Below are 13374 nucleotides of genomic sequence, written 5' to 3' on the forward strand. Positions count from 1 at the left end.
GAATGGGTTTCAATGAAAGCAATAAGCAGTTACAAGCTCATGGAACAGTAAGTGAAGCTTCAGGCAATTCAGTTATTTTCCTTCTGCAGCCATTTACAGCATAGCAAAGCAAAAGCTGTGACAGAAGTAGTTGTTTTCTTTTTCACTGCAAACAAATGCAGATTGACTTTGATTACAGAATAATATACGCATTTCCACTGAAAAGCTATCTTTCTTAATGATCCAAAATAAATATAGGATCTTATTAAAACAGAGGATTGATTTTAATAGTGCTTGCACATAGTCTGCTGAACAAATTCTGTCCAAAAGCTATTGCATTAACTGAAGAAGTCCATATGCTTATCACAGAACTGAATTTTGACCTAGCATTGCTGCTTTCTCTCTGTCATATGCTCTACAATAACATCTAATTGTGGAAGAGAACTGTCACACAAGAAAGTTATAAAGGTATCAGCTTTAATGTTAGATAGCAGAGGAATTACTGGACGTGCCACATTTAGTTACTGTGAGAAGACCAGAGGTTGCAGCTTTTCTTTCTTTCCTGACTGATATAATTAAACTGGTTTCATATTATTGCAATAAAATACAGAAATCAAATCAAAAGCAATTACTTGTCAGTGAGAAAAACACAGCAAAAATAAACAAACTTCAAATACAATTTCATCGTAACACGTAACAAGAATACCATTCTTACTTAAATATCTTGCTAGAACACAAGAAAATCTAACAATGATACTCATATGGATGGGAGGGTTGTTGGCTTTTTTTTTTTTCAGTGTTCACATGTGTATTTTACTGAGGAATGTTCTAGAATACCCAAAAGTAAGACGTATGTGTTGTAAAGGCACTAAGACTGAGATAAAAAAAAAAAAAAAAAAGTTACACTTAAAGTTCACCAACCATCAAGTTAAAGCTCTAGTCCTCTACCAAGGACCTTTCTTAGAAGAACCAGGGTTACCTATAAAGTCACAACTATGTACAAAACAGAAGGCTCAGTGGACACTTAATTCAAAACCTCAGAACCTAACCGTATCTTAAAATTATCAATTCTAATATAAAAGACAGAACTGAAAAATACAATTATTGGATGGAAGTTGACCTAAAATAAAAAATAAAGTTGGTTTGGCCCCAGTAAAAAAACAAACAAACAAACAAAGAAAAAAGAAAGAAGTTTCATCACAAATTAAAAATGTATCTAATAGAGGAAAAATTCTGCTGTGTTGCAATCACAGTAACATTTCCATTGCAAGCACTCCATACTACAGGGAGGTTTTGAACTGCAAGTATTTTAAACTCCAGTGTTCAGGCAGGGGCATCAAAATTATATGCCAAGCTGATTTTTTTCCAAAGGATTACTACTTGCTGAACAAAGTTCAATGCAGCTGTTACATCAAGCCATATGCTGCAACAGATGTCCTCTATTTATCAGTCCAGATTGTCCTGATATTTCTTCTTAAACTTAAATTTGACCAAACTGGAAAAAAAAAAAAAAAAAANAAAAGAAAAGAAATACAAAAACCCTTCATTTAGTATATTAGCAAGTGAATTATGAATTCTATCTCCCTGGTTGCCAAATGAATCAAGATAACCTGAATGAATTTCTTAGAAGAATTTGTATCTTCCTGATTGTACAAGCTAAAGACAATTTTTTTCTAGTTGACTTCTGATTTGGTTCATAGGTACTCACAGAAGGACTTGGGATAGGACAGACTGAAGTAAGTTTAGGACAAGTGAATAAATGGTGCAGGGAGCTGGTGGTGCAGAGTGGCAGGATGGGCCTGGCCCTGCCTTGGCGGCAGCAGGTTATCACAGCCATTGCCTGCCAGGCAAGGTCCTGCTTCTTCCCAGCGCTGGCTTTGCTCTGGGAGCTGTGGAAGGAGCCCCAAGCAGACCCCATGGTCAAGGAGAGAGAGACTCGTCTGTTGTGGACATTGCACTGCTGCCAGCTGATGCCTCAGGATGCCAATGAGACATGATTTTGTTTATTCATCTTGAGGAACTGACACTGTCAACTCGAGGAAGGCTTTGAGCCACAGTACTATTCGTGAGTTGCTCCTGCCCATGATAACACACAGAGTATAACAACTGATGCACCACATCAGTGCTTCAGCCAGTTGCTAAGAAAGGGGAGCAGAAGATTTTAGACAGCATCTGTTTTGAACTCTTGCCTTATTTTCTTGGTAGCAACAAAGATGAACAAGTTCAGCAGATCATTTATAAAGAGTTAAGAACAACTCTTCATAAAGACAAGTCCTATCAGTGGGTTTCCCCATTTTCAGAGCCAAAAGGATGACAGCATACTGAGAAAGTGGCAAAGATTGTTTATAATTAGACAATAAATTGTAGTAGATCTTGTAGAAAATGGTTCCACTGAAACTGTCAATACTGTTTCCATAAGTGTTATTTGATCAGACAGCATCATTTCTGAAGCAAAATTACACAATTTATTAAATTACTTTTAGCTTTGCCATTACAGATGAACTACAAACAGAACGTGTTTTGAATGACATTGCAATTGATTGATTGGCAGTGTTGTAGCCTACAGGGTGGAAATAGGCATTGCAGCAACTTACAGTATGAGTAGTGCTGCCCTTTCCTTCCCCAGTTAGCAGAACAACGGCTTGTCCGGATCAGCAGGATTCATGGCACAGTAAATGGTGGCATGAGAGGTTCAAATGAAGATGTTATAAAATGCCAACTAATTCCTCCCTTGAATTTGTCTGCAATTCACTGCTGTGTTTCTAGAAACACTCACAATGTTTTCTGAAGACAATGAAAAAATCTAAAATGTGAATATTATCAGGCTGTACAGCTACTTGTGTGGTGGTAAAGAACATCTACCATGTGAAATGGAAGTACAGGGCTTTGAAAAAATACAAGAAGATATTGCAAGTATTTTCTTATGCTGATGCAATAGCAGTTTTTGAAGACTCCGTAAAAGCTGAAAGGAATTTCTTACTAGTGTGGCAAAAGAGAGTAGCCCTGTAGCTTACTAGCCATCCTGTTGCCACCGCTAACAATAGCCCAGAGGGCTTGTACTAACCTTGCCATGGTTGTTTAAAGCTGGAACCTTTAACTTGGTTTACTTTAACAACTACTTCTGAAAACAATGTGCCTAATCCTTTATTTGTTTTACTTTTGCTTAACTTAGCATAATTATTTGGTGCATACATAACAGGATAGTTGTAGCAATTACTTTCCCTACAAAAGAAACCTTTGGTTTTCCTTTCTTCCCTTAATATGATTTCAAGAGGGTAAGAACCAAGAATTAAAATATGCAGTTTCAGCTATGGGGTGAAATGCATGTTCTTACAGAAATCCAAGACCTGCAGGATTTGGCATTTTATATGAAACCCAAAACACAAGGAAGAAGGAGGCTGAAGAATACCTTGTCTACAAGAAATGAGACAGAGCAAGCTGTTCAGTAACTATGTCAAATAGAATGGATTTTTGTGCTTTTAGAGAAGAAATACTGGTAAAATTGTAGTGTGTAATTACTTTACTCAGCCACTGGCTTTGATCCAATGTAAGAGGATACAAATTTTCAACACATAATTTTGTTAATGTTGAGAACAGCTACCATTTAAAACACCAAATAAAAAATGTATTTGCACCGAAGACTTAATCAACTTTTAAAATCAATTTTGCTAAGAAACTGTACCTACAGTTTCATCCATTTAATAAAACAATAGGAAAGAGACAGTATCGTTCAAGCAGCCCTTCTGAAGAAAATGGTATTTAAATATATGAGCAAATTTAAGTGACTAAGCAAACAGGGTTGAAATTTTTTAATCTTATTATAAAACTAATAGGAAAAAAAAATTAAAAAGTATCCCTAAGAAAACTTTGAAAGCTTTCTTTCTGTTTTATTTTTTCTCCTCCTCAATCTTTCCAGGTGTTGGCTGTAAGGTAAACAAAGATAGTAAGCCATCTATTTCTGAGCTTGAGTTCCTCTAAGCACTTGTTTCAACAGGAATTTGCATATCTGCAGAGGAAAAAAACTAAACATGAAATGAATTAATGCCTTTTATTGCCCAAATCAAAACAGGCACTTCTGAAAGCTGTGCTTTAATCTAATAGTTATCTACTTCTCCATGTAAACATTCTAATTTCCTTGACTGACAGGAGAAAGAGATTGGTTACTGGTGGTAGAGAAGCTGCTAATTCACAGAGCTGCATCTTGAAAGGTATTTGTATACTTTCTTCACTGATTCCTTTCTTCCACTTTCTTTAACTAAAATTATGTGCCCCAAATGATAGCTGGCAGTCTTATTTACCTAAGCCTACAGTGAACCAAATTTATGTTGACCTTGTAGCAATGCTATTACCATGGTTACACAATCACAGTAAGTTGAGCACATCCATGGCTTTTCCAATTGTCAGTTTGAAAAGATTTTTTTATACCATATGTATTTGAACCTAAACCACGCCTTTATAATCTAATTTTCAGTTACAGTAATGCTGAAGTTCATACATATATCTTCCTACCTATCCTTTTACATTAAACATCAAAAAGTGAAAATTATTTTGCTCTTTCACTGGCCAAGCTTCCTCATCTTTATGATGTTTCATAATAGATTTTGAATAACATCAATAACTGGGTCATTTAATACACAATGTTGGACCAGAATATCTAATATAAATCTGAAAAAAGGATATAATAGAGATATTTAGAACTAAATAAACGAGAAACAAAATAATAACATTACTAATTCTTCTTTACCTATGTCTGTGGGAATGTCTCCTGAGAATGGGATGAAACACCCTTTAATCATCTTCAGATCAAGATAAATAGCAACAGGGCTCCAAATAGTTTCTACCTCTAAAAGTTATGTTTACATCACAATAAAAAGTCACATCTGTGTTTACACACTCCAGTAACTGAGCTAATGTCAAGGGCACTTTTTCAGAGAGTTATTGAATTGATAAATTGCTTTAAAATCCTTGTATGAAATAATTCCTCCCGCCCCAATATTATCTTGTAAATGTTATTTACAATATATGAAACTGAAGATCCAATTAACAACTTCACAAAAAGAAATGACTACTGTCATGCTATTTTGACTCTCGGAATCCCCAATAGATGAACTGCCATTGTACTAGAAAGCTAAATTATCTAACGAATGGTCCAGGATTATCTAAACAGAAAAAAATCCCAATCTGTCTTCCATCGAATTCAGCCAAACGGTTCATTTAAATAGACTACTCCCTTACACTTGCTTTACACATCATTGCAGGCTCATTAACTTGCTATTGCACTAATTAGCGAAGATACATGAGACTCAGAGGGACCCTTTGGAACTTCCTGACCAACATGCCAATGATTTATGTACCTACTTATAAGTGATATGAACTCACATATATAAGCAGGACAACATAGAGGTGCTTTCAGCAACACTACTGGACTACCAGTAAGTTTATAAAATATACTGTAATAAATATCTGGTAAATTGTAAAAATGCCACAAAAACAATGACGTAATAATATTGCGTAAGATGAATAACTAAAGAGAAATCAAGCTTAAAATTGTAACTAGGCCACAGCTGAAAGTATAGACAACATAGATATGTAATACAAACCACAATCCATTAAGTCAATGAAAAATATAGAATGTTTTTTTGATTCAATATAAATGTGAATGAAATATACTGAGACTACATACATCTTTCTATACAGTATATATGTGTAGCATTATATAGTTCATGCTTTTTAAATGTTGAGGGTTAAAACCATTATCTTTATAATTCGTATGTTTTCAGTAGACAGTAGTTCGATCTTTGACATCTTGATGTCAACCAAAATAAGCATCAGGCAGGTTTTCAAAATAGTAAAAAATAATTTCCCTGTAATTATTTAAAGCTTTATTTCTTTATCACCATGTGCTTTCTAAAAGTGTCTCATCTACTTTGATCTTTCAATTAAATATAGTATATACAGCTTGAAAAACTGGGGTACAGTCATAGAATGGTAGCTTGAATCTATCAACTGCCACTTTATCCCACCTTATCCAAAACGAATCAACAGGATTGATTTTGCTAGCACATCTTACCTTTATATGCTTTTGTTATTTTTTTTTCCCCCAATAATAAATTAAATAAAAAGGATGCTAAAATAGAAATTTGTGGAAGGGTTCATAATTAACTGTAACTCAGGAAAGCTGAGTCACGATCAGCTACACATTTTCATTAATAACAAGTGAAAACATTTTTCTACCATTGGCAGAATCTGTTGTAATTATGCCCTACGTTCTCTTTTATGTGTATTTGTTAGAAAAGTGTTAGCATTTAATTATTCTAAAATAAAAGGCTTCCATTAACAGGAGCTATTGTGGAAAATAGTAACACAGGGCTGAAAAAATAATCAAATTAGTTGTGGTGTATTCAGATTACATGGAACTCTTTTCATTTACAGATCTACAGGAAACAAGGTGGTATAATTCAGATTCTTCTCAGGTCTCTGGAAATTGTCACAGGCTACAATGCAGGCCCTGACGAAAACTCTTATTTCTATCAGAATGTTTCAAATCTACATAACATTTATACAGAATCAAAGAATCACAGAATGGTTTGGGTTGGAAGGGTCCTTTAAGATCCCTTCGTTCCAGGCCCCTGCTATAGGCAGGTGCACATCCCTCTTGACCAGGTAGCTCACAGACCTATCCAGCCTGGCCTTGAATGCTTCCAGGGAGGGGGCATCCACAGCCTCACTGGGCAACCTGTTCCAGGGTCTTACCACCCTCACAGTAAAGAATTTCGTCCAAATATCTAATCTAAGTCTACCTCTTCCAGTTTAAAGCAATTTTCCCATGTCCTGTTGCTATATGCCCTTACAAGAAGTCCCTTTCCAGCTTTTCTGAAGAGCCCCAGGTCTCTCAGCCTGGTCTCATAGGGCAGATGCTCCAGCCCTCTGATCATCTTCGTGGCCCTCCTCTGGACCCACTCCAAGAATTCCATGTCCTCCTTGTGTTGGGGGCTCCCAAGCTGGTCACAGTATTCTAGGTGGGGTCTCACAAGAGCACAGTAAAGGCGCAGAGAATCACCACACCTGACCTGCTGGTCGTGCTCGTCTTGATGCAACCCAGGATACGGTTGGCCTTCTGGGCTGCAAGTGCACACTTCTGGCTCATATTGAGTCTTTTACCAACCAACATCCCCAAATCCTACTCTTCAGGGCTCTCTACCTCAGTTAATTTTCCAGCAAGAAAGAGTAACTGTAGAAGAGAAACCTTTCAATATTTCCAGAAATATTTAATGGGCATTAATGCTACTTAATTTTATAGCAGCTAGGCACCACACTTTTCTCACAGATTCAGCCTAGGAGCTGAAGAAAAAGGAAGAAAATATTCATTGTACTAAAGGCAATGTTGAAAAGGAAGGAGCTACTATGATAGAAAGCTGGTGTGCAGGTCTTAAGTAGCCTTCCAAAACCAGTCTTGAGATAGTTGGAAACTGAAAGTCTAAGCTCCTCAGAGAGAAGGAACAACAAGGAAGAAAATGTGCATATTGGATGGAAGAACTAATATCATAACTGTCACCTTGGCGGGCATGTGCTTCACGGTACTTGAAGCAGGCAGTGAATGCTTCACTACTATTTAGATAAATTGAGCTGCTAAAAACATTTTCTGCCCATATTTTTTTCCTCACAGCTAAGTGCCTACTCAAAATGATTCACACCTTCATCTTGCTGGATTTCTGGACAGGTCATTTAGACTTGATAGGCTCAGTTCCCCATCTGTAAAGCTGAGATAATGATACTTCTCCACCCAAGAGGAGCATACTGAGGACAAATGTGTGAGGAATATTCAGAGGCTGTGGTGACAGAGTGAGTTCACATGAATTCTTAAGGCAGGAACTTTGCATTCTCTCTGGAACTAACAAACAAAACCAGCTTTTATGTAGACAGGATGCAGAATGAACATGGGCTTGAAAGGCTCAAGGTATTATGTTTACTACTAAAACACACATTTGCTATTATTTTCTCTGTACTTCCTTCAGGCTACGGTGGCACTACTGAAATAATTATCCTCCTGCCACCTCAACTCAAGAAAGCTGACAGGAAGTGGGAGAAATTTTGCTTTTCTTTTCTGCCCACTACCAAGTTAAATATTTCTTATTCCTGAGGCGGTTGCTGCAGATTCACCCTTCCTTTCCCAGTAAGAACAGAGGTGAGGAGTTTAACTGGGGTAGCAGTCACACTACCAGGCTCATCTAAAAAGAACTGATGAAGATGCACAAATTCCAGCTCGTTTTTAAAGAGGCATGAGAGGTGCAGCTATGAACACTGCTTTGGAAAGGAGTTTTACAAAGCTATCACCATCAAAATTCATTTTCAAAGCCAGTGCTAGCAATCTGCATTCCAAAAGGCACAAAACCAGCCAGCACAAGCAACAGCCTGCTGGGATGTATTGTATATTCAGAAGTAAAACAACACAAACAAAAAAGAAACTCCACAAAACACACAAGTGGGCCCTCGTGAGCTAACAGGTTTGATTCCATTCCTTGAAGTCATCTCATCATGCACTCCTTTCACAGAGTCCAGCATTCCTGCTACCAATCATCTCCCTTAGCTGCATCTATCTGTATTCAGGTTGGTTCTTAACACTGATAGTACCTAAACTGCTTGGAAGTAGCAATTTAAAGGCATTCAGGAATTCATCAGTTCAGTGAGTTGGAATTCAGGAAAATTCACTAACATATTGTGCAATGGAAGGAATGTAAACTGTAGCCTGTTATCTCTCTTTAAATGACCTATAGCATAATGTATAGTTTACAGCATGGAAGCTGCCACTGAAACAAACCACTGAAGTGTACCACTGATGTTCATTAAGTATTTGCCACTTATTACTCAGAACAAAAAAGCAGAATATTCCCTGGAGCTGGGGCAGAGACAGTATAACAAGATTCTACTAAGTATGTTGAATCTGAAGTAGTGGTTACACTTTATTAGATCTGCCAGTAATTCTGTCACTCTGCAGAAGACTCCATCAGAGCATGTGTATCCTAGCATCTCGGCACTATTAATCCTTCCTAACAAGTGTGAGGTGATAGGTGATGTAACTAAGAAACAAAATCAAACACTGCACTCTCCATTTAATAAACACAGTGGAGCTTGTTTAGATACCCTCAAGAAAGGAATCTGGAGTCAACCAATGGATGGCAATCTTATCAACGTGGGCCTCACCCACCAGGTTAAGTAATTTCTGCAGAAGCATGGATGATAGTGTGTACTCTGACAATACTATGACAAAGATGAGAAATTTTCCCACTTATTACGGAAGGAAAATCATAATGAAAATTCAGGCACTGTAAAATAGGATAATGAAAAGATCATAAGATTTTGTAACTTGTAGCATTAAACTAATTACCACATTGATGTTAGCAATCAAATAGAATGGAATCACTACATGAAAAAAATCAAAGGAAGCCATCTATCTTTTGTTTTGCATTTTAATTAGGGTGGCTTATGAGAAAGGAATCTTCAAATGTTTCTGACTGGTGCTTTTTAAGAGCATTTTTGAAAAAATAAACTTAAATTTCATTAGAGAAAAACCCTGGACAGTCTTAGAAAGGATGGACTTTATCAAGAAAAGAAATAGACTTCACCACTACCTTCTTCCCCTTTATCTAACATACATCACACGTAATGCTATCAAATTTTGGAACAAAAAGCTTCAGAAAAGAATACAATCCATCTCTCCAGCATGTTTTTCCATTTTCCTATCTAAGCTATAAGAAAATTAAACAACAACAACAACAAAAAAAAACCCCACATTATTTTCACTGTACAAGATAAACAGGAAGCGAGTAACAGCTTCTAAGAGCATTCAGTGAATGCTGGCTTCTACATCCACAGCCATGCATGAGACATGATGTGGAGCAGAGTACAGCCAATGGTAGCATTCTGCCCCCCAGAATCACAGCTGTGCATGGAGTACATCTCCTGTAAGGGCATTAGTGGCTAAGCAAGAACAAAATAAGCAGGAAGTCTATCAGAAAGCCATGCCCACTCCAGTACACAGACAGCATAATATAAAACAAAGCTTGTTATATATTTCATAGATCCAGAGGGCTTGAAAGTATTTTGTTACTGTGAGGAAGACAGTAATAAAAATTAAGAACAAAGTTAATGATAGAGGTACTGACACACATCATGGAACTGTGTTTGTCTACATAGAACTTCCACAAAATATAAGGGAAAGATTCAAACCTGTGACCAGTTCTCTGATTTCCAAATCTGTAGTCTTGCGGAGTAACCGTACTAATGCTGGAATACCACCACAGTTTTTCAGAGCTATTTTGTTGTCGTCATTTGCTTTCCCATACACCAAATTTCTCAAAGCTCCACAGGCACTACGGTGGACTTCTGTCATCCGATGGTCCAATAGGTCCACCAGTAATTGTATTCCGCCTTGTCTTCTTATCTGAAACAGGCCAAAATGATAACCATCACATTAGGAAATAAAAACTGGTAGCATATGTGTTACCTAGTTTAATTAAGCTCTGGCTTATGCAAGGTAGTCTCCAGTAAAGGTATGCTGGCAGCCTCACAAAGCTGCTACATTACACCTGTTTGAATTCTCGTATTACTTTTTTTTTGTGGCAACATGACCATACAGTGACAAAACTTCTGTAAAAGCAGCCAAACATTAGCCAGAAGTGCTGCCTCTGCAAGATTTCTCAAGGTTCTGCAAGTTTGGCTTGACAAGGGTTTCTCCTGCACTGGAGAAACATGCAGGTCATAATGCATCGTAAGTTAGAGATCATAAGCACTGTAGGAAAAGAGCATGAGATTACTGTGCATGAAAAAAAAAAAAAAAAAAAGACAGCGAAAACTTTACTGAATAAAGTTACTAGGAGCCCTTCCTTTTGCATTTAATACAGAATGTGAGAAGCTACTACAGCACCTGTGACAGTATTTTAACATCAAAATTGGGAACAAAAAGTATTGCAAGTGAAGTTAAAAGGCAAAGAGGAGGAAGTCTGCAGAAATATAAGGAAAGGTATGATAGACAAATCAAGGGAATTCTGTTCTATTAATTTAGAGAGGGGGCCCATGAGGTGATTTAAGACAAAAAATCTTAGTCATTCCTAAGATGTCCTACATAGCAAGGTTTGGACGTACTATCTTATATAAACTATCATTCTATCATCAAGAGAAACAAAAGTAATTGAGTTAAACACTCAAGTATGTCAAGAATATCAAGAACAGCTTATTTCAACATATTTTGCAACAAATCCAGCTTGCGGGTACTCTGGCATTACTTGCTCTAAAAAACAGTAAACAGACTTGAGACTAATTATGAAACACAAGACTGATACATAACTAACATGCAAGGAGTACATTGTTTTAATGTCAAGTAAGCTATATAACCATCTCAGTCAAAAGCTTTCTCCCTAATTGCATTGCTGGTGAAAGCTCAAAGCAAGCCAGGAACTTAACTGGCCATTTTACCACCTCTAGAAATACTGTGACTGAGACATTAGAAAGGAGGTGGCTATAGGGTACTTTCAAAACTGCAGGAAAGGGGAAGATTTTCAGAATCAAAGTTTATGATGACAACTTTGTGCTGTTGTTCTTCCTTGTGCAAGTGTTCTTGAGGCTGTCTGTTGAAGTGAGGTGTGAGAGAAGAAAAAGGCTAAACAAGCCACATTCACATGTGTTAAGAATTCATGCTACATATACTAACTTCAAAATATTTAAGTATAAGTGATGTATATTACTTCTGTAACAAGTAATAGAAAGACCTGGTAATGGAGCAATTTCATAGCTAATAAGCACATACACAGAGATGTTACTGTATTAAATCATTATAATGATAATGATTATATTTACAATATGGCTTTGGGCTAGCTACCAAAGTAACAGCTACTGTTCAAAGATGAACTAAACTGCATTCCGTTAAGAAGTACTTATCAAGTCCAACCTTCCGAGCAGTGTGCCGGTCACTTGGAAGGCTACAGTGGCCTGCACCACATGGAAGTGCAGATCGGATCTGCCTGTGCTTCTATTGCTCAGAGAAATGCTGACGTCCTCCAGTTCAGAAACCAGAAAAAGATATCAAAGAGAAAATGTGCCGCAGATGAAAACTTTACCAATGTGAACAGGATGATTTGCAATTGCATTGTTTGTTATGTTCTAAGCCAGGAATAATTAACCAGGTTTATCTGGGAGGAGTTAGGAGGTGGTAATGGTGGGAGGAGTGGAGTGTTTGCTTGTTTTAAAATCTAGCACCATTTAATCTGTGGTCTGAAATACATTTGCTTCCCCTCCTTTACCAGATATACAAAATCAAGTATACCGTATGAAAAGTCACCTACATGCCAAAATAGATGACATTTCAAGATACTAGAAACAAAAATTTATGCTTCAGTTCTGCAAAAGGTGAATCAACCATGGAGCTTCACACTTCTATCACAGAAATGATACAAGATCTGATGGGAAACAGAATGCAGTTAAAAAATACACAGGTTGTTCTGGTATCATGAGTAATATCAGGAATGACAGAATACAAACATGCTTGCTGACCTTTGTGCTTTATATATTTAAAACACAATATGCTGAATGAATATTTTAATTGCTGCAATGGCAAAAATAAAAAATATGAATGATGAGAGGAATGAGAAAAAAAAAAATTAAAAAAAATGAACTATGCAATAAAAATCCTTTTGTGTGCTACAAAGCATCCAAAGCAGAAAAGGGCTCTGCCAGTGCTCCAAGGCAAGCTGGGCCTATACAGTTTTCCCCACACACCAGAGCCTGGCCTTGCCCTGCTCCCAAGGTGCTTGCTATGTTTCATCCACTCTCCAGACCACAACTATACAATGCTCCTCATTTTTCATCTCCTAGTGACCAGTTGAGTGACATCTCGGGCTCCTTCAGAGTTACTGCTGTGGGTGCTGTCATTTGACACGTTTTCCCATCCTCTGCTCCTTTCTAGGTGAAAATGTCTGCTCCTGTCAGTTAGGAGGTATTTTTTTGAGCTGTACTGTCTCTTTTCAGTTGTAGTAACTCACAGCTCAGTAATGTTCAGCACCTAGGAATATAAAGTTGTCAGCAGACTAAAGTCATTCAAAGATACTGTCTTGAAAGCAAGGACATTAAATATTCATCTAACATGCATCTCCATCATTTAAAAATACAAACAGTACAACAAAAATGGAACCGATGTTACGTAACACTTCACCTAACTGACAAATTTTCTTAAATTCTACTGAAGAAAGAACCTATTAATACATTGGAAAGATAAGTATTATTTTTCCAGCTTCTTTTGAATTTCCAGACTCTCATCCTTGGCAATGTAGCTTTTGTCACATATACAGCAATGCAGCTAATTCTTCAGAACTGGGACCTCAGTTATCAATGCTTTTCTCTACC

At 37.1% G+C, this 13374-nt stretch overlaps 1 protein-coding gene across 7 annotated transcripts in view; it reads right to left on the bottom strand.

The window, feature by feature from the left end:
• The window catches only part of CTNND2 (catenin delta 2), a 585077-nt gene that overhangs the window by 121809 nt on the left and 449894 nt on the right, over positions 1 to 13374 (bottom strand). For all 7 annotated transcript variants that reach the window (XM_015854425.2, XM_015854430.2, XM_015854428.2 and 4 more), the window contains one exon: positions 10207 to 10420. In XM_015854425.2, coding sequence (XP_015709911.1) covers positions 10207 to 10420 — 214 coding nt within the window. The remainder of the gene's footprint in view (positions 1 to 10206; positions 10421 to 13374) is intronic.

This window comes from Coturnix japonica, chromosome 2, assembly GCF_001577835.2.
Source record: "Coturnix japonica isolate 7356 chromosome 2, Coturnix japonica 2.1, whole genome shotgun sequence".
Lineage (NCBI taxonomy): Eukaryota > Metazoa > Chordata > Aves > Galliformes > Phasianidae > Coturnix > Coturnix japonica.